Source organism: Crocodylus porosus, unplaced genomic scaffold (assembly GCF_001723895.1).
Source record: "Crocodylus porosus isolate Cpor-Errol unplaced genomic scaffold, CroPor_comp1, whole genome shotgun sequence".
Lineage (NCBI taxonomy): Eukaryota > Metazoa > Chordata > Crocodylia > Crocodylidae > Crocodylus > Crocodylus porosus.
Window position 1 is genome coordinate 43114653 of NW_017728950.1, and position 23020 is coordinate 43137672.

The 23020-nt window shown below is 39.9% G+C and overlaps 1 protein-coding gene across 4 annotated transcripts in view; it reads right to left on the minus strand.

Annotated features, from left to right (window-relative positions):
* DMXL1 (Dmx like 1) overlaps positions 1-23020 on the minus strand; it is a 135339-nt gene that overhangs the window by 45506 nt on the left and 66813 nt on the right. For all 4 annotated transcript variants that reach the window (XM_019554955.1, XM_019554953.1, XM_019554954.1 and 1 more), the window contains exons 19-28: positions 22810-22920; positions 18269-18438; positions 14983-15080; positions 12412-12577; positions 11383-11635; positions 7929-9013; positions 7469-7660; positions 6831-6907; positions 6063-6190; positions 3088-3336 (exon numbers count right to left, since the gene is read on the minus strand). In XM_019554955.1, coding sequence (XP_019410500.1) covers positions 3088-3336; positions 6063-6190; positions 6831-6907; positions 7469-7660; positions 7929-9013; positions 11383-11635; positions 12412-12577; positions 14983-15080; positions 18269-18438; positions 22810-22920 — 2529 coding nt within the window. The remainder of the gene's footprint in view (positions 1-3087; positions 3337-6062; positions 6191-6830; positions 6908-7468; positions 7661-7928; positions 9014-11382; positions 11636-12411; positions 12578-14982; positions 15081-18268; positions 18439-22809; positions 22921-23020) is intronic.

Sequence of the window (23020 nt, forward strand, 5' to 3'; positions counted from 1 at the left end):
CCTGAACCTGTTTAGCCTCCACAAGAGAAGGCTGAGGGGGGATCTAGTGGCCTGTTACAAACTAGTCAGAGGGGACCACCAGGCATTGGGGGAGTCCCTGTGCCCCCAAGCACTACCAGGAGTGACTAGGAATAACTGTCACAAGCTGGCAGAGGGTAGATTCAGGCTAGGTATGTGGAGGCGCTACTTCACTGTCAGGGCAGCTAGGATCTGGAACCAACTTCCAAGAGAAGTCGTGCTGGCTCCTACCCTGGGGGTCTTTAAGAGGAAGCTAGATGTACACCTTGCTGGGGTCGTTTGACCCCCAGTACTTTTTCCTGCAGGGGGTCAGACTTGATGATCTGCTCAGGTCCCTTATGACCCTACTAACTATGAAACATTTACATGAGCATATTTTACATGTAAACATTTGGTTTTATATGCCTATTGAGTGAAAACTTGATAAATCTGATGAGAAAATGGAGATTCTAGTTAAGCCTACTGGCAACAATGATCACACTTCACAATGGTCTAAAAGCCCAGCAGAAAAGGTGAACAAAGTAATTGCTCATAGAACAAAGTTGTCCAATCAGTGTCTGACAATGGATGTTATGAGAATGGGTAGAGATGGCCAATATCAACAGAAATACGGCCACTGAAATTTAGCTCACGTTTCATCAGGACTCTGTATTCTATCACTCTCTTTTCCCCTCCTATACTTATTTAAGTGTGCAGTATTCCAATAGTATACAGGTCATTTAAAAAGGGAATGAGGCCCATTTACTAGTTTTATTTATTCAAAATGCCCAAGAGGTTTTTTGCAAGGGTTGCTGGATTTTCTGGAGCATCTGTACTGCTGCACTTCTCAGGGATTTCAGGATATGCGAATTCTTACCCAAGTTGAAGTAACAGCTCAAGTAACATTTCTTTAAAAATGTCCATTAGTATTAGAAATGAAAATAAGGCACATTATGAGATCCCTCCTTCCTTAAGCACTTAATTTTCCATTTCTGACTTCCACAGTATTTAATTCTGAAGTCTCCAACAAGAAATCTGCAAGTTATATATTAGGCCTGAATTTCCAAGGTAAAATCAAGCAGTAGAAAAAAAATGTTGAAATTGCCACCCTTAAGAACTTCTCTACATAAAAGAAACAAAAATAGGAGGAAATAAATCCAGTTTCTCATTCCTAACTTACAACAAGACAAAAAAACATGAATAAAAGTATCTGTAATACACTGTCACATTAGTAACAGTAACAAATTCTTGAAATACTTAAATTCACAGAAAACTGGCCTTCTGACAATATAGCAACTATAAAAAAATAATATCCATATTTCACCAATTATACCAACTTTTCTGAAGGGGGAAACTGGAAAAAAAAAAAAAAGGTTATATGGCACAGAGCAGTGCTAACCAAATGGCAGCGAGCTGGCTGCTACTCGCCACATCACTCCAGCTGCAACAGTGTGGTGCAAGGAGCAGAGTGAGCCCGAGGCCACGTGGGCATGAAATGCAGTGGGGGGTGGGCACCCATAGTGTATGTGGAGTGCTTGGGGTGGCAGGCAGAGGCACTTGCACAGTGTGCAGCCCAGGGAGCCCACAGCTCACCCTGGTGCGACCTGAAAATATGTGGCCAACACTGCGTTTGGCTTCTGGCCACTTCAAACTTGGACAGCCCTGCCACAGAGGAAGCCACTATCACAGTTAGAGTTACGTGTCAAGCTTCATGCCAAGAACTCTGAGCCAGCTTCCCCAATAGAAGTGCAAATTTGTCATGCATACATATATTTCAATTTGTTAATTAGACTTCTAAATTAATTAAAAGTTGCTTAGGTTAAATATCGACGTAAGGTCTTATATACACAATCAGTTTTCATGTAATACATATCCACTTACTGTAACAAGATTAAAGGAGATCTAAAGCTCTTTACCATCTATAGAATATAAATGTTCCAAGCAGATCATAACACAAAACATTTGCACTAAAAACATATTGAAAAAAATGACTTCGAATTGCAGTACAACTTGGAATCCCTGTAACTGCAAACAGTTATTGTACATATCATCCTAAAAGGGTTCCCTATAATTACTGAAAATTATTTTGAGTACTAAAAAGAGAAAATACTGCTTCATGGCTCATATAAACACTTAGAAATCCACATGTATAATAACATATATATTTATGATGCAAAACAAGCAGCCTTCATAAACAAGTATTTGAAATACTTCTGATCATTCCAAACCACAATCTGAGCAATTTTACATTTGTGCGTGTAAAACATTTCAAATGAAATGAAAAATGAATTTAATTTAAATTCATTTTAAATTAAACATTTCAAATGAAATATATGCATTCATATACATAAATGAAAATGCTATGCTTTTTTTTAAAGACAAACAAAACAAGTTTATCTACATGCTCTTACAACTCACAAATATGTTCATGAATTTCTAAATTTCAAGATCATGGTTTGCAAACAGAAGTTTTTCTTTGCGGGTTTTATTTCTGTATATGCAAGGTCACACATATGCAAGCTGCATTTAGAGGCCTCATACTAAATCTAATATCTTGCCTGAAGGTTTGGTAGGACTATGAGTACTGAAGGCAGCAAGGGATTTGGAAAATCCCACGCATTCCATGGAGAACACTACTACCTGGTGTGGGCTAGGCATAGGGAAGTGCCTACCTGCCAAAAAGAAAAAACATACACTGTACTTACAGTAAAGGAATACATGGCTGTTATCAGGATACTATAAATGAAATTGCTTTTAATGTTTTATTTACCATACTCTGACATTACTGAAAATCTGGTACCTAAAATTAACTTAAAAATCTTTCTACAGTACAGTATTAACAATATCACAGAGTGTATTTACCACAGTTCACTTCCCTTCCATACTCTTATTCCATGGTAGGATTATCAGTTAATTTTAAAACTATTTACTTTGTTATGTTTAGGATACAATACTGGAGAATAGAGTAAGAGAAAGTTATATATTTAAATTCTACCCAACACAAGGTATTTTATGCAATGAGAATGTTTACAAAAGCAAGTCAAATTTTAAAATTTTAAAGATTTTGAAACAAAGGAAATGTGAACTAACCAGTTTTTGTTCTCAGTTGCATCTGTCCTCTGCTAGCAATATGTGCTCCACCTCCAAAGATAGCAGACCACATTTTGTCATTGAGTGGATGGGCCATAATCCTGTACAGCTCATTACTGGAATGTGTTGCTAGGCCATGTATGAACAGACTAAGATAGACCGATGTTAGAATTTCACAGAGTAAAACTGTGAGTGCTGGCTGGGCTTCCTCCCCAGCAGAATTCAAAAGCCGTATTAAAGCTGTAATTCCTAAAATTAAAAAGAGGAGGAAATATTTTCCTTATTAGACGATACATACATAATGTTACCAGAAAAAAAACAACATCCACTCATTTATACAAGAAAATACTGACATTAAAAAGATAGCGAAAATTGCTTAAAAACTCTAAAAAGGAATGAGGTTTAAGTTTGGTATTTTAGACATTTTTTGCAGCTTTGTGTATTAAACATCTTATTAGCCGTTACTCCAGCCATTATGCAGGCATGAGCAAAAAAATCATTAAAACACTTAAATCACAACTCCAACTACACAAATTAGGATATGCCATAATAAGGTTAATAATGTAGCCTTAATTTGGGTCCCTTGTATTAAGCCATTATGACATAATATATAGTAACATGGCCACATGCTATTTTTTCCTGCCACAGGCTCCCAGTAGGACAGGATTTCTGCTTCATTCTTTGAAGGATTAGGAAATAGGTATTTCTCTCTCTCTCTACATAGAAAGTATAGTCCATGAACTTGCTGAAATGCACATCATTAAATTCTGCGCTGGAATATAAAATGAATAACTACCTCATTGACTCTCACTATAGTATCTGTAGCACCAAGATGAATTAATTCAATTTCACCCTGTCTTTGAGGTAAAGCGGCATTATTCCCATTTTACAGCTATGGAACTAAGGCAAGGGAAGATTAAGCATAAAACAGTCAAGTACCCATTACTTTTGGGTGCCAACTTTGAACAAATTCATCTCATGAGGGCATATTTACTGTTGCTTGGTTTATCAAGCAATGTTCATGTTTTTACATCTGAAGCACAAATCTCTGCCATTCAAGAGAAGTATCCAACTATTCTGTGTGTGACTAAATCTTATTCTAGATTTGGGAAAATGAAGCATTTCATTTCAGATCTCCTTACCACTCTTTAGCTATCAGAGGTATCACAGGTATAAGCTCAGGGAAGAATACTCTAGGCCAGGAATCAGCAAACTTTTAGCAGGAACGGGCCAAATTAAGGCAATTCAGTCTGAAGTTAAGCTGCCATGTCTCCTGCTGCTAGTTCACTGCCAACATATTAGCGACCTAGCCACTGAGGCCACTTCAGTCGATGTCCCAAACCAGATCAAGCTCACAGGCAATTACAAACCCTTGTTCTAGAGGTGCGTACGGCAAGGGTTGTTAAGGGTTGTTAACCCCAACAGTTGACCCAAGAGTTAATAACCCTTGGTCTAAGGTTATAGATGTCCTGTCCTTCCATGCTCTTTCTGTACCCCCTGCTCCTATCCAACCCCTTGTGTTGGTACCAGCCCACCAACCCAAGCTACTATCAACTCCCATCTGACTCCCGAACACACACTGCTGCTGTCAAATCTGGTCCTCACTACACAGTACTGTTGTCAGGCAACTTCATCCCTCCATACTACTGTACAGGGAACAACGAGAGCATGAAGGAAGTCACACCGCTCAGCATCTGTGCCTAGGGCCATGCTGACCTGTGTGTGCAAGAAAAATCATTCAACAGTGGAAAAACTCATTCGTTTCCTGCATCATGTCGAGTGCCAACAGACTCTTCAGAGAATTTAGCTGCCTAACAAAAAAATATCTGAATACATAGATTAAATTGATTTTTCAGAGACTCGTATGTCAGCCCAAGTTGAGCAGATTTTCACAATGGCAAAAGGCATATGACAGGACTTTATTGTCCTCGTCTCCCCCCCAGACCATGGTGGCACAACAACTTCTCAGTTACACCGCTAATATTTTTAACATACGAAACCAAGGCATTTAAACCTTGTACTCGGAAATAACTGACCCATTAAAAAAAATAACAGAAGTTACCAAGAATTCAGTGCAAGGCAGACATCCCACATTGTACATTTCAGTATCAATGATTAAAGTTTGGCTAAACTCGAAACAACTGAAAACATGCTCTTATACTGGCCAATATCAAGCAATCTTAACTGCAGACTATTCACGTTATACATGCACGATTTTTGGCATGCAAAAGAAGTAGAATTCACTTCATGATAGCAAATATCAGTATTTCCAACACATTACTTAATTTGTTACAGAAAGCCACATAACATTCAGTGACAAAGGTCCCCTCAACATGTTACATGCATTACACAATTCATTTAGACAGGCTACATGAGCAAAGGAACTATCATGCCATAAAAAGGTCTAGCCAGCTATAAACTCAGAGCTGGAAAACATGCACTAACTTTATAGCTGATTTCTATCCAGCTTTAATTTGCATGCATCGTAGGGTTCCCCCCTGCATCTAGGAGCCCCATCAGCTGACAGGGCTCCCAGCCACAGGGATTGAACCATGCAGTCAAGGCTCCAAGTGTCCTGGCAACTGAGGGGTGCTGCCAGGACCAAGAGTCCTGGTGGCTGTGGGACTCTGCTGCGGGTGCTCAGTACTTCCTGGTGTAGGGTGAATCCAGGATGGTGATCCTGGACTCCCCCTTGTACCAGCTAAGTCATGATAGGATCTGATGCTGCATCTCACAATCATACCTCCTGCCATGCATGTCTGGAATGGCAGGAGGAGCAATTATGTGGATCATGCATTAGATCCCATCGCACCTTTACCTGTTTGTGTAGAGGGGCCCTAACATGCAGTATGGCAACATGAAATAGCTTTATGGTATTTGTAAGTATTTCAAAGTGTAGGTAAGATGCCTGCAAAAAGAAAAAAGGGATCAAAGTACATAGATGGGAAGGGGGTAGAGGGGGACACCTTAGGTACCTGGCCACTGAGCTGGTGGTGTATTTGGAGTTACGGTTTCATCTAAGCTTGCTGCTCTTAATGAATGGCGCTGGGTAAGCAACAGTGTTTGGTACACTGTTCCAGTGAACTGGTTTGCTTGTAATGAGCTGTGAAAAAAATAGCGTTGTTTTACATAAAACATCTTTGAAATTGTGTTTTAAATTAACCCAATATAGAGGTTCCCAAACTTTTTTTTTTATTGTATACCGTATCTCAGATTTACCAGCTGCCCACATACCCCAACCAGCATGTTTTATATTTTAAACCCGTAAATGCCAATTATTATAATTATTACATTATAAATGAAATCCATCATTACACAATTTCTCCCACATACCTCCCAGAGTTGTCTTGCATGGGGGTATGCATACCTGTTTGGAAACCCCTGATCTAATACATAATCCTCAATGTGACAGTTCTATACTTAGTTTTCAGGTGTCTGTTCCCCAAACTTCACAGTCTATATCAGCGTTTCTCAAACTTCTGATACCTGGGGCACACCTCCTGGGTTAAAACTGGTGGCACATTTCACTTGCCAGTCCCCAAGCTGGATCTGGTTTGCAGGCCATGATCCCATTGCATAAGGTCAGCATGGCCAGGGCCCTGATCCCACCCATTTTTTCACAGCACACTTCCACCACTCTCACACCACAGCCTTCGGGAATCACCGATCTATATATTATAGTGCTGGTATAGTGAGCTATTGGTTTAGCAGTATTCCAAAAACTGCTTTTCTTAGATCTTTACCTGTAGCTGTGGCCACCACAAAGGCACTGATAGATGCAAGCAGAGAGTGATGCTGCTAAAGTATGCATTACATATATCTGTAAAACAAAGTATTTATAACAAAGATTACACTTCAAAATTAACATCTGTATAGACTATAGAGCTCTATTCAATAAAATACAGCAGTATACTAAACTGATGCAAGTATAGCATAGATACCTACTCATAACAGTCATAAGAGTATAAACTTACACACGCTGCTTACGTGTTTAGAGACCTAAGTCTTTCTGAATACAAAAACAAGAATACTATTGCCAAATACACAGTATTAACTAGAAATTTTCATTTCTAGTATTGATAATAGTTAAGCGTATTATATTTATAGCAGAACATGCACACAAACAGGCAAGTTTAAGAACTAATCATCTCAACATTATCTTCCAGAACATATAATTTAAATGCATTAGAAAGAAAAATAGCATTAGAATTGCTGACTCTTAATTAAAAGTTAGAGCTGAATTAAGAGTTGCAATGAGGTTTAATGTTATATAGACTTACACTCATTAAAGAGTTTCCAGGCTGTCAAAGAACCTATTTATTAGTTATAAGCAAAATGGAAAATACAGAAAAAGCTAGAGTACTTTAATAAAAATACTTACTTTGTTATTCTGGACATCTGGATGAGGTGGTGAATCAAGGTCTATTATGGCATGTAGTATATCATGGGTCAGGTTACTGAGGTGCAGTAATGGATTGGCCACCACTGTTTTGGCACTGGCTGTACAGGCAAATAGAAGTGGTATAGAATTCTGTTCTCGCAGAGGACTAGAAGGAATTTGTATCAACTGTTCCTTTAAAAAAAAAAAAAATTATTTCAGCAACTTAGTAAAGGCAGATCAATAGTGTTTGGTGTTTTTTGCACTGAAATGTTAAGGATAAGTTTTTTGACATCATTCAAATTAGGTTTATATAAATTCTGAAATCATGTACAATTAAAACTGAGTTATGGTTTTACAAAAGCCAGGTACATATTATGATATCAAAACAAAAGAGGAACATTACATGTCTCAAATTAAAATTGTATTTAGCATGCCTCTGGAACAAGAGGAAAGTACCTACCTGCTGAGATTCTTGTAAAAGTAAAATCAATTCCATCCTCACAGATGCCAGTCCTCCACCATGAGATCCATGAAGTATACAGTAACTAAGGAACATTCTCAGGAGTGACTGGTATTTTAGAAGCCATTGCCGTCTTGTTAGAAAATTCTCTGTCTCAATCATAGCTTTCTGTTGGTCAGGTGACTCTTCAGTATTTTCACTTAATGAAATTTTGTCTACCACAGTAATCCCAGATTTCATCTCCTCTACTTCAGCACTGTAGTCACAGGTTTTTTGAAGAGCTACCACTTCCCTTTCAAGCCAATGATAAAGCTGGTACCTCAGCTTCCCACCATCTACCTCATAACCTGTTGACAGTGTACGAAGCTCTACAGTGAGAATTTTCAAACATGCTCTAAACTTCAAATGTGCTGAGATAACATCTTCAGATGGACTTAAAATATCAGTTTCATCAAGTGCACTGAAAGATTCTGTGTAGCTGGAACTGGTTTCATCTAGCTTTTCACTGGTCTTGGGTCTGGATTTCAGTTCTTTCATTATAAGAGAAGAATCTTCACTTTCCTCATCTTTGTCACTGTCCCACTTTAGTTCCAAAGGTTCATCTTGAAATAATAAACTTGGCTGGCTCCAATCAAAAGAAAGAGCTGAGCTTGACTGCTTATCAGATGAAGCATCTGAAGGTGATCCTAAACCATTTAGAACTGGTTGTGACCCATCAACAAGAGAAGATTTATCTTGGGTTTCTAATCTTACTGGAGAAGATGGTGAGCAGTCTTTACTACTATCTATTAAGCTAGGAGTTCTACAAAAAGACTTTGAGTTCTTGACCACTTTTGGCATCTTTGATAACACTTCCAGAGCCAACATGGGACAGCCAGTTTTTAAATGAGCATACGCTGTGGTGAAGAACAATCTTCTTTCCCCTAGATTGATTTTATCCGCTAGTCCATTTTCTACAGTTAAGCATATGCGTGTGGAAGATGCATCAGAAGAGCCAAAATGGCGTCTCAATAGAAGTGGATGCGTCCTTAGATAGTTATAGAAATTAAACACTGCAGGGTTACAACTTGATGAGTTATGTCCATCTGTAGATCAAAACACAACAAGGAGAAAAATTCTGTTTCAAAATGTTCATCTCCAACATGCATACAAACCCACCACATACACCTGAATCCAAGACGACTCTGAATTTAGAATGACAACCCAATACTTGGATTCTAGCCATACAAAATTTATAAATGTGTTATACGGGTAAAAAGTGTGTGCGTGTGGGGGGGAGAAGGTAAGGGGGGTAAACCAGCAGCTGTGGTTCCAACCCTAACCCAAGTTTGGGGACAGAGCTGCAGCAGCTGCCCACCTTCCCAATGCCTTTTACTAGAGTCCAGGACAAGGGGTTCCCCCCTCCCAACTTAAATGGGGGAGAAAGTGTCATCTTGGAGTCAAGTAAATACAGTAATCAAAAGTCTGAATAATCAGCGTAATATAACATGTCCAGGTATTTTAAAGTTTGGTGCTTCTCCCTATTCACACCTTCACCTTGCATATAAAGTATCTAATTCTAGAGGCTGCTTTTAGATGACTACAGTATCCCATTCACTACCTGTTTCATTACTACAACAAATGGTAGAACTTTAATAACCTCAATAGGAGCAGAGGTATGCCCTCAGTTTAGAGAGACTATTGCTCAATTTTGCTTACTTTTACATCAGTTCAGATACAGTAATTAGAATGCTAAGTCTTACTTTTTGCAATAGAAAGTAAAGCTATTGCCTTCACTGTGTCATTATCAAAATGACATCTCCTGAAAAATGAAAATAAACGACTAACCATTCTAGTTCGCCTTACTAAGAATTTTTAAGCTCTGAAATGGATGACAGTGGAAATCATAAGGTAGATGTTATGGTTTCTTAGCTGTTCCTCTCCTGGGAAGACTGCTCCAAAAAAAGTGTATTGGAAAACTTCTTAGTAACACAATTTTATAACATAATACAGCTATTAAATCATAATATTTATAAGCAAATGTTCATATATCATGTTTATATGCAAGTTTATAGCAATACTGAACAAAAAAAAGAAAGTGGATCAGCGTAACAATTACTGTTTTCAGTCTAATGCGAAAGTAGCACTACTAATTCAAGACACCAATGACTGTTCAATCAATATTTTGGGAGATATTGTTCCAAAAATGAACAACAGGCATCACTGGAAAGCTGGGAGCATAGGTACAGGCTGATCTGCACATGCTTCAGAAGCAAAACTAAGAGGAGAAATGGAAGCCTTAGGGTTTGGGATAGCCAGAGTAGAATCTGTTGCATTATAACCACAGCCCTACCGCATTAAAAAGTGATGCCTATCAAGAGTCAAATGAGAAATTGATTATAATTGGTGTCAATTTTTAAATTCAAACTCAGAATCATTTAATATTGAGAATACAGATGAGAACCTGTCCAAAAACAGTTACAGCCAAATGGCAACTCCTCATTAAGGTTATTCATTCATTCATTACATCAATTTAGAAATGAATTGGAAAGGATCACAAAAATAGTACTTTACATTTGTAAAAGCTTGGCTCATAGCATCATAGTTATTCAACTATGAAACACTTTACAAAATGGATTAATTGCCACTAGGAAAGTGACCTTTCAAGTAAAAATTCTGGGCTAGACCTACTATAAGTATTTAGGAGTCTAACTTGCATAGCAAGTTTACAGACATGAAGTATTTCAAAAGCTTTTGTTAAAACTCAAGATCACAGGACATTCAGGGGCATAATGTCTGAAATTCCTAAAGGTTTTAAAACTTGGTATTACAACTGGTCTTTCTTGACTCACAGTAGGTTTAAAGAGTCTTCAAAATTAAAAGATATGAATTTAGTTTTGATGGCTTCAGAGACTGGCATGAAGTATTCAGAAAGGCTCTTGAGAGTGTTTATATCACAACACATTTGCAAATCTGTGAATCACCCTGGAAGATCTTTCTCAAGTAAAGACTACTTATACTATACAAACTAAGTAGCATTATATATCTGGGGCTAAGAGAAGGAACTAAAAACATCAAAATGATGGTCCTTGGGTTCGGATGAAAAGGCTATATTAATTTACATTTTTACCTTATGATTGCTGTTGGAAAAAAAGCAGCTGAAGGTGACTCTTTACTAATTTTTAGGATTTTTATTACAAAGCTATTCCATTTACACTGGTTCTACAAGTTGACATTCTTAAACAGCGAACTGGTTAAGAACACACTCCTTTTCTGCTCATGAAAATTATTATTGACAGTTATACTAGAATTTGGTTATAAACATATTTTTAAATATTACTAAGGCCAATTTTACCAAGGTGAAAAATAAATATGCATTGCACAATTCATCTTTATAATGGATTAAATGAGGTCTAAATTTACAACACAAATACCCAATTAAAATGAATTGGATAGAAGATATTTAGATACTTACCACCATCATCTCCAATGGGCTGCTTAATCAGAGTATCAAGAGCCCTCCTATAATCTTGCAAAATCCAATAAGCCATACTTCGTAGAAAGGGATCATTGTGTATGCTGGATGAACTCTCTTTCCCATGAAATGAACTTCCCAAAATCCTCTTCTGTAGTATAGATTTGTAAGTACTGGATACTTCAAACTCTGATTCATAGAGCCTCGATATTACAAGAGCCAGCTGAATATCATTCAGCTTTTCAAGGCAGACCTAATTTACAAAAGAAAAATAAAGGGGGAAAAAAGAATACTTCTTTGGTTAAACAAGCCACTTTAAACAAATAGTTACTGACAGGACATACAAGTAAAACAGTGATGTAAAATAGGATTTGAACAAAAATTGAGTTTTAAGTTTGCTAACACTCTGGTAGAAAAATGTCATCAGAAAATGTCATCAGCACCACAGGCCAGGTTTGAATTATTAAATGTAGTCAACAAATATTTAGAGACAAAATCACAAATGTAGTACATTGAGCAACAAATTCTTGTGATTACTAAGTTTGAAGTAAAATTCTGATAAAAACACCGGTCCTCTGAGTTAGTCAGCATACACGTAACACTTCATAAAGCTTTTTCTGTGTGCAATAAGATGTACTAAATGAGCCTCATTACCCTCACACTGAGTACGTTTTACTCCCAACTACTGCGAGATCAGGGCCAGATAAATGCTTTCCTTGTGAAGGGGTCTCTACGCTTGGGAGACAAGTTACACCAGTTACCAAAGGACACCCACTTTCAGGTTCAACAATCCTTCTGTTTCCTCTATAACACTAATAGTTGAGAAAAAATTATTAAATGCATTTTTCAACTGATGTGCAAATATCACAGAAGTTGCACATAAGACATTCAACAACATGGGATAAATCAGAGATAAAGTAAAATGCAAGTTCAGGTTTCAATAAATACCTAGCTTAGTATAATCCCCAATATAGTAACATAAGACATTTCGCTATTGTGATGCACTAAAATCTCAGCTATTTTTGTTACCTCAACTGCATCTTTTAAATGACCAGCCAACAAGAAAAATGCTGCAGAATGTTCAAAACGCTGTTTGCCCAGCAAAGAAAAAGCATTCTTTAATGCTGCTTTACGCCATCTATCTTCAGTAAAATTGTTTCCAAAAAACTTTGTCATCTTAGCTTCTTTTTGGGACCTGCCAGATTTTAAAAGAATTAAAAACATTACCACGTTATTAGTTTAATATTTATTCAAAAGCTGCCCCAAAATTTAAATTTATACAATTGCCTAAATATGAATGTAAGATTTTAGATAGTAAACATTTCTTGGAAGCACATCAAGTACTAACACAAAGATCCATTTTTAAATTGAAGAGGTGAATATTATTGGCAAAGGAATCTTAAGTTTTTAAGCCTTCAAGTAGCAGAACAGGTGAAGACCTTGCCTGTACCCCTTGAAAAGTCAAGACTAGTAATTTGATAGTTACCTGAAAACGTTTGGCAGGTTTTACACTTGCAGATAAGCATATTTTTAAGCATTCATCAGAGCCAAATTTCTCATATTGAAGTTTCAGAGATAATGTATCATCTTCTGATGACACCTCTGAATTCAACATCTCTCAAAAGGAAAATACCAGTACTTCACATTCTTGTTAAACACCAAAATGAAAGCATTTCATGCTCTCTTAAGCTTGATGTTATATTTTAGGAATTATATCAACGATTGATATACAATACCTGAGTATATTTAAAAAACTTGGCTCTCTCAGGTAATAGTAAAAATTCTTCTTTCCATCAAGAAACAGAGGCACCCTGGATATAGTTCTGGATAATGCTGACCGCCCAGCATTTTCAATTACCACGGTAAATTTGGACAATGAAAATAAAGAAGCTTATTTGTCCCACGTGAGCTCTTAAAATTAACATGCAATTCAAAAAAAAGAAAACTGTATTTAAAGGACATTAAGTTTGCAAAAGTCAAGCACTCAAAATGCCAGAATTAAGGCTGCCTCGGCCAGCTTGTAAATGCATTATGGTACAGGTAATTTTAATGATAATATATTTTTTTTCTAGAAGACATCTGTTTTATTCCAGACAGCATGGATGGAATGCTAGATGACTCAAGCCCCCCTTTACACGTCACAGGGGCTGGGGGTACTGCCCAGCCAAGTGCATGAGGCTGGGAGTAGGATGGAGCCACGGGATGCTCATCCATGGGGCACCAGTGGGCATGCCCCCCAAATTTTACACAGGGCAGAGGCAAATGTGGGCTGCCTGCTGCAAGTTCAAGGCTCCCTACCCTGCTGCCTTCCCCTTGGGAGCCCTGTGCCAGCTGTGTGCCCCCTGCCCTCCTGGCAGCAGTGTGAGCAATGCAGAGTTGTGCTTTCCACTACTGCCAGGCAGGAAGGGGGCATGTAGCCAGCATGGGGCTCCTAGGGCTAAGGCAGCAGGATGGGGAGCTCCAAGCCCACAGCAGGCAGTCCACATTTGCACCGCCCCCCCCAATCTGGCCATGGCAGGGAGGGGGTGGGGAAAAGAGATGGGTATGTGTCCCTTTTCATTCTGAAGAGGTGGTCACCCTAAACTTAGATCAGCTACACGTGAGAAGTACCATCTCTAAAGACCTACTGAATTCAGGGAGGCTGCCCTCTGATTTGACAGTGAGTGCAGCACTGGATGGCATTTTTGCAGCAAGAGAATGGTGGCACACCCTCACGCCTCTGATTGTATGAGGGGTAGGACTGTCAAGGTCCCTCAGCCAATCAGAAGTGGGGTAGGACTCAATATACTTGCGCACCACAGCTGCAAGACTCGTGGAACCAGCAGCTGTGGTCTCCCAGCTGAGAGGACTCCCAGCCATGGGAACTTGATTCTTGCCAGTGCATGGGGAGCCCAGGATTAGGTTCCCCCAGTACTGGCAGTCAGGCTCAATGAGCTGTAATGTGCAATCCCACAGTCGCGCCTCCTACCATGCACATGGCATGGGAGGCGGCACATACGGCATGGCAGGATCTTGTATTACATCCAACTTCACCTTTACCTGCATGTGTAGAGGAGCTACCTTAGAGTTATGTTTTCTAATTTAAGACTTCAGACATGGAATCCAGTTTTAGAAAACTGGACTACTATATATCCTAAAACCATTGACGCTAACTGTACATATGTGCATTACAGTCACTGTTTTGGAAAAAATCATTTGCCTTGCGTATACTTTAAATATACCTATTTTGATACTTTAAAAATGTACAAACATTATTAAATACCAGAATGCTTCGGTATATGCATCCTGCTGTAAATCAAGTTTGGAGAACAATTTTCTTGAATTATAGGAACACAATAGAATATAAATCCATGAAACGCTTTAAACAATTAAAACCAAGCCTGAATAACATCTAAATTTAAACTTTTTTGTCAAGATGTAGTAAAGAACAATTTGTTATGGCGATTACAACAACGGAACATAATAGTAAAGGAGACATTTTTGTTGTTTTAGTATTGATGCAGACATGTTATCTTTATTAAAAAAAGGATAGGACAATATAGACTTGTAACTAATGGAACTTAGACTTTACCAAGAGTAGTTTTCTTGAACATCTCCTACCTGTATAATCCCCAAATCACAGCCTTCTTTCTCATTGCAAGGTAAAAAATGGCTGCATCAAGTGGATCATTGTTCCTCTGAAAGGCTGCTTTAGCTACCTGTGAAGAAAGTTTCTGCTGAACTTTTGAACACAAAGAAAAAGGATTTTTTAATTTCTTTATGATTAATTAAAACAGTCCCTAATCAAGTCAAGTTTGTATCCATTTCACTGTTTCATGATAAAAAAAGTTTTTGTTTACTTATGGTTATTAAACAGTTTATACTGACAAAAAAAGTGTCACTTTCACACATCCCTTTCCACTTTTTCAAGGTAAAACAGTAAATATAGTGTTATTCTTAGCAGTTTTTACATTTAATAGAAACACAATTTCAATTGGCTTATCCGTAATGGTTTGGTTTGCTAAAGCCTAGAGCGTGAATTCAAAAGATGCACTGATCAATTAAAATCAGAAAATAAACTGAATTGCAACTTAAGGCAACAACCCAGTGCTATTACTTGTGTGAAAAAGTTCCAATCAGAAAATGAATGGACCAAGTCTCATACTGCACAAAACAAGTATGAGTTATGTCTCTTTCATCTAAGAGTGTAAAATAATCTCAGGCTTGAGATTTAAGTATCAAGTATCAACAAACTTGGGGCATACCTTGAGTGCAATACGCATGCCCAGGGAATTTCCTGATACTGGATTCCTGGGCCTACCTCTACCTTCCTGAGCAGGGACCAGAACAGCCAACCCCCTTTGGGTCCCCCTTAAACTCCAGGGGAGGCGCACCTAGGCCAAGGTTAGTGAGGAACTAGTTAGGGAAATTCTGGAGGGACTGAATGTATTCAAAATCAGCTGGTCCGGACTATCTCCACCCTAGAGTACTGAGAGAATTAGCTGAGGTCATTGTGGGACCCCTGGCACAGCTTTACGAGCACTTGTGTGGTGCCAGAGGACTGGAAGAGGGTTCAGTGTGGTTCCCATCTTCAAAAAGGGGAGGAAGGAGGACCCGGGAAACTATAGGCCAGTTAGTCTTACCTCAGTCCTGGGCAAGCTTTTTGAGAGAATTATTCTGGCACATATCCACGAGGGGCCAGCAGGGGAGATTACGCTTAGGGGCAACCAACACGGGTTCATTAGAGGCAGGTCCTGTCAGACCAACCTGGTGGCTTTCTATGACCAGGTCACCAGATCCTTAGATGCAGTGGTATCAGTGGACATAGTCTTCCTGGACTTTTGGAGGGCCTTCGACACTGTCTCTCACCCTGTTCTCATTAAGAAACTGGGGGACTGTGGCATCGACACCTACACAGTCAAATAGGTCGCCAGATGGCTGGAGGGCTGCACCCAGAGAGTGGTGGTGGATGGGTCATTTTTGACCTGGAGGGATGTGGGCAGTGGGGTTCTGCAGGGATGAGGTGGTGGAACAGTCATAAACTATTACAAGACTATAGGGGGTTCTAGTGGCCTGTTACAAAGTAGTCAGAGGGGACCAGCAGGCATTAGAGGAGTCCCTGTTCCCCCAAGCACTACCAGGAGTGACTAGGAATAACAGTCACAAGCTGGCAGAGGGTAAATTCAAGCCAGACATCAGGAGGCGCTACTTCACTGTCAGGGCGGCTAGGATCTGGAACCAACTTCCAAGAGAAGTGGTGCTGGCTCCTATCCTGGGGGTCTTTAAGAGGAGGCTAGATGAACACCTTGCTGGGGTCGTTTGACCCCAATACTCTTTCCTGCCATGGCAGGAGGTTGGACTTGATGATCTGCTCAGGTCCCTTCTGACCCTACCAACTATGAAACAATGAAACTAAGTGGGAAACCTTGGCCAGCTCCCCTCCAGGTAATTCAAGACCTGATCCTGCACACCGAGGGATACCCCTGCAGGAGAATTCCTGGTGTGCACAGGATTGGGCCCTTGAAGCACAAGGAACACATGCCTACTCTCACTCTTCAAATAGAACGCCTATAAAGCAAACAGACATCCTGCCATAAAAAAAAGCAAAAGACATCCACCACAAAATAGCAGCATAAATTAATACCATCTTTTGTCAGAGCCATGAATTCAGGCAGTTAGGGTATGACAAAGAACAGAGATGTTTGTTTTCTTTTGCTTTGCACCAACAGAAAAAAAAAATTATGGCAGCACAAAGGTGATGTCTATTTTTAGCCCTTGACATAAGAAACTAAAATAATTTACTTATTTCTGGCCCCTACAGCTGGTCAGCAGAAGCCCATGATACAGTAGAACGACTGAATGTATGCAACAGCAGGGTGCAATATAGCACTGTCTATCTGACCCTCCCCATCCATTTGATAACTATTTATGTTGCAGAATTTTAGCATCTTTAGTGAAGACATGTGGATCTCAGTTATGCTGCTATAACTATTAGCTAGAAATGACAACTGCCTAACTGCCCTGACTCAATTCTAAAAAGCCAGGTGAAGCTGGTAGAAGGGGGCAATGACTCAAATCAGAGAAGAGGAAGGTCAGATAAATAGTTCTCCCTAGCCCCAATCAGTCAGTAACAGATGCTAAAAGCTCCTTTAACCTGAATATTGGGCAGTGAAAACGTATGCTGAATTTAACCTTGGAAGACTGAAAACGTGAACTGTGACACAGCCTTCTTTTTGGAATGTTTTATGCATGTTTTATGTCATCGCAGAAGGAGAGGAATTAAAAGCCCTTAAATCTTGAAAAAGAGCAATTGCAATTTTCGTATTAGGACTAACTCACTTCTAAATCCCTGTGACAATTTATTAAACCAACAGCTTCTAAATAATGCATCCTGTAAGCATTTGGTAACCTCATTAATCTGTTTTCATGGAAGATGTACAGTAGCCTGTTTGCTTCATTTTTGCTAGGTTTGTCAGAGTGAAACTATACCCCTCCTCAGTATGCATAATTTCTTTACATGGACTACGTATGACATTTAAGATTGCTGAAGCAATGTTGAAGCCCCTGTGCTAAAAATTACTCGACAGGTTGTATCCAAATATTGATTGATCATTTACGAAATTTTGCATGCTTTGTGTTGTGTATTCCCTACCAAACTATGCAGAATCAAGCACTCTTAAAAATAAATAAATCAAGTTTTAAAACATATATTTGAAGATGCAGCCTGATCTCAAGACCCAGTGAAAAAAGATCTATAGAAAGGGACAAGATATGTCCTCCTTTGGTATCATCCTCAACATAAAATCCTTACCTTTAAGGTCCCTACATCACAAAATATCTGCAGAACTTTTAATTAAACAAAGTAGGTTTAGCTTAAACCAACTGGTCTTCAATCAGCTGCATTTACCTTCTCTATGCATCTGCGCAATGTATGGATATTTCGAACCCACCATCCTACACCCATGGCTCTGAGTTCTGACCAAGTTGGATCTCCTTTCTGCATTGCAGGAAGCATATTCAGTAGTTCTTCTTCTGCTACTGAATGAAATGCCCAGGCGAAGTGACTAGTGGATAAACCTAGATATTCATACAAAATAAAACATCCATTTTATCTGAAAGTTCAAAATGCAGTTAAATGCTTTGTTTAATTCTGATTTTTAACCAGGCAGCAATAGCAATAGCAGGCTGTTGAAATGATAGCAGGTACCACATAAATCGCAGTACAGGAACTTTGAATTCCTCCAGGTAGTTCTTTGCAAGTCAATGGATACAATTAGGGTGCATACAGGAGAGTTCAGCAGAACTGAGGGTGGGAGGGGAGAGGAAGGGGCTAGGGGCATGGAAGGATTGCAGGGGGGGGTGACGGTTGGCAGGAGCAGAGGGTTGCTCCGATCCTTTCATCCCCCACCTCCCCCAAGACATCCCTAACCCTCGCCCCCACAATCTTGCATACAAACTGTTCCCAGTGTCAGTTTCAGAGGGGTTCTCTAGTGATGGGAGCCTGACTTAAGTAAATCAGGATGGCAGGAGGGAAGGGTAGATCAGGGGGCCAGAGAGTTAAAAATAGCTACCAACTGGAGGGAGGGGAGGGGACGCCCACCAATCCTGCCAACCCCCGCCCCCCATTCCCCGACAAACAACCTTTCCTGCAGACCAACCCCTATCCCCCAACCTGTCCTGCTCCTCCCCCCTACCCCAACTTACTTCGATTGGGCACCAGTAAACACTGGTAAGATCAGCACTGCAGGGGAGGCAGGGGCTAGGGGGAGGAATCAGCCCCAGGACTGTCCTCTGAACGTATACAGACTTTCAGTTAGATTGGTCTAACCGTGCCCAATCTAACAGTGCTTCTCTCAGGGGAACCAAGTTAGACTGGGCTGGCCATCTTTTGACCGATTTAACCTTTGGGGAATGTCTGTACAGTTTGGCACTTAGATCAACTATTAGATCTAAGCGTAATGTACGTACAGAGGTGAACGGAGTTAGATTAGGTACACCTTTTTTACGTGATCTAACTTCACAAAAGTCTATGCACACCTTTATCGTGTCTCAGAGCATATCTGATCAATAGCAATTAACACATTATTCCCAATTAAAGAATGGCTGATAAATATACCTTAAATTCAAAGTATGACCCGTCAGTTTCCTTAAATGTTGTTGCAGTGTCCAGTGGAATATGCTAAATAGCTTTTACAGGCTCAAGTAATTCACTGAACAGGTTCAGCAAATAGACAGCTGGGAAGAGCTGTAATGTGTCCAGAATTTTGCATTTTTTTTCCTCAGGGAATGTCCAACACATGTCATACAGCGAAAAGTCTAAAAAGACCTTTAGCTCAGTGGAAGCTTCCACACTGCTTGAAATGAGGTTGATTCCTGCATAAAATAGTCCCAGAGAGTGCTCACTTCCACTATTCTCTCTCTATTAGAGCAGAAGGCAAGGTACAGTTGCACCTTACAGACCAGTGGTCTCCAACCTTTTTAAGTAAGAGATCTCCTTTGGCATTTAAAAGCAACCTAAGATCTACCATGTGCCACTGCTGCCATCCCCATGGACTGACCTGCTGGGCTGGGCTGGGCACGCACGTGCATACACGCGGGCACTGAGCCCCCCACCTCAGCCTCTGATTAACTCCAAGAGGCTCCAAGATCTACTGGTGGATCATGATCCACTAGCTGGTGACCACTATTACATAAACAAATCTGAGAAACAGCACTAACTTGCATGAGTCGGAGTTACACTAAGCCCAATAGGCTTTGTTTTCTTAGGGACCTAGCTGGGGAGATTACAGGTGAGATATATTGTCTAGAACACAGGGAATATCTCACTATGACTTTCTCCCATCAAGTCTAATAGCTGATTTTACAGTTCTTTAAAAGGATTCCTGCAAACATTCATCAAGGTAAGAGGTTCTGCTGCAAGCCTTTCAGCAAGGAGAAAGAACAGCACTCTTTCAAGCTCAGGCAGATGACTCTGTGCACTGCCTCAGTGTCATTAAACCAAATCAAATAGATTCGGTCCTTCATCTTGATACTAAAGCAAATGAAAAATATTTCAATGAGGTTGGTAGCAGTATAGTCCAGAAGTTCAGAAACAATAGCCAGTGCTTGTGTAGATTTTGATACCGAAACCTGAATATGAGATATTTCTTTCACAGTTCTTGGTGCAGATGAAGACTGTTTTATGAAGCAGTGCTCTTTGAGGCAATTTTGAAACAAAAGTGAGAGTGGCTGCTGCTAAGTGGTCTCACTGTGACTAACTACATGCATGGGGTCTAGAACTGAGAAGTTTTCAAGGGCCTGCCACAGCTGAAGACTGCATGCAACAGCTGTTCTAGAAGGAAGCTCTTCTCCCCCATCTTCCAAGTCCTTCCTGAGAAAGTTTTACACTGCTACGTGACCTCTTCCCAGGCATAGAAATGTGGTGACTCTTTTATGAACCATAATGGCTTAGTCACAAAGTGGGGGGACTAATGAAGTACTGTCCCTTGTGTTGTCATCAGGAAAATAAATACTATTACTGTACTAATTCATGAGAAAGTACCAAATGGCAAATAAAACCTGTAACAATCCTAACTATAAAAAGCGACAAAACAGGTGGGCAAAATGCGGCTCATAGGGCGGATGTAGCCCGCCAGGCCATTCTATCCAGCCCACGGGGCCCCTAAAACTTTTAGAAAATTAATATTATATGCCTCTGGCTGACTGTCATTCAGCCCTTGAAGGTTTGCCAAAGCTCAGTAAGCAGCCCTCCACCTGAAATAATTGCCCACTCCTGCTCTAAAATCTAACAAGCTAATTGCCCTCTTATTAGAGAAAGGAATGCATCTCAAAGCCAAAAGGGCAGGTAACAACCGCCTTCAAAAGTGGACGCAGGGAGAGTTGTGGCCCTAGGAGCCACTGCATACCTGCAGATGTACAGGGAGGCTGCTCTGACATGCTGTAATTACAGCATGTCAGAGCAGGCTTGATTAATCAAGTCTACTGGAGCATGCTAATTAGTGTGCTCCAGCAGCCTCTGCATCACTGGCAGCGGAGCACTTTAACTAAAGCTCATTCAATGAGCATTTTTAGTTAAAGTACCTTCTGCCATTCAGAAGCACGGGGATGCTGATATGCAGGATGCTGCAGACACGTTAAAGCAGCTTTCAGAGCCACCCTAATTAAAGCACCCCCGCCAACCCCCAGAACACATGCAAAAAAAGCTCACATACTCAAAAGAATACTTCAGTACTTAATTACAACACAACTGGCAACCCATCATTATCACAAGTCAATTCTTACAATACCTATTTCGAAAATGCATTTTATGTGGTACCTTAATAGTCTTATTGTGATAGGTACTTTTGACTTGGGAGATGTGACTCAGTTAGCAAGCATGCTGCTACACTTGTCCAGTTTTGTTGTTATAATTTGATATTACCAACTAAATGTCCCATAAGTATGAATGTAATGACAAGTACTACCTTTTTTGTAAAGGTGTTTTTTTGTAAAAATGCCACAGAAATTAAAGTAGCTGCTTTTCCTCAACTAAGGCACAGTAGAGGGAGGAATCATTAAAAAAGACAACATTGTTTTTGCAACACCACTCCTCAGCAGAAGTCTGCTGGAAACTACAAAAATACACTAACTTGATTATGGACAATTTCTGAAAGGTATTTGACTTAAGAGACTAAATCCCATTTTCAAAAGTAACCTGGGTTCCTAAAACAATTTGATACTTCTGAAAAATTCTCTTTCCCACCCTAGTCTCTTATCCAAAGTAAAACTAAAAATATTTTTTTCAGAGTAGAAGGACTACACAAGATGTTGTCTTTAACCCCAAGCTGCACATATGATTGCTTTAACTCCAATCAAACAGCACATACAGTTGTATTCCTGGTAAAGTAAAAGCTCTGTTATCTGGCACCCCCTGGGAATGGGGGGTGCTGGATAACAAAATATGCTGGTTAATTGAGTGGCCCCGGTGACCACTTCTCCCGCTGCATCTGGGGTGCCCTTCTGCCCCTTCTGGGTGCCCTGCGGGACAGGGAGGCAGGCCCCACACAGCCTGCTCTGCCCCCAGGTCGTGGGGGCTTGGCAGTGCAGGCTGCTCTGCCCCCAGGTCGTGGGGGCTTGGCAGTGCAGGCTGCTCTGCCCCCAGGTCGTGGGGGCTAAGAGAAACTGGAATTGCTAGAGTGGGTACTTCCGGTTTCACTTTATCTTACAAGCCGGCATGCCGGTTAGTAGAGCACGCCGGCTTGTAAGATGCCGGTTAATAGAATTTTTGCTGTAATTATATTTCAGTATTGACACAGATATGGCTTATAGTACAATGAGATTTTATAACTTAAAACAATTTTCTCAGGCAGTTCTGCACCATTACATCTAACAGACACTGATCACCTTCAGAGTGGTTCTGCCAGATGGTATTCATTTGATTAAAAACCAAAAAAAAGAAAACTGTATTACCTTGGTGAAGCAGCTGGGCTCTATGCACAGGAGGAAGCGAGGTGGTCAAAAACGTGTGAAGCCGAACAGCTAAAAGGAATTTTAAACCACATTCATCAAGTGTTTCTCCACCTGAAAATAGAAAAGATTTTTTTTTTTTTTTTTTTTTTTTAACTGGAAAACACATGAAAACCATGAAAAAATAAAGAATTTTTATACTCTTGAATCAGTC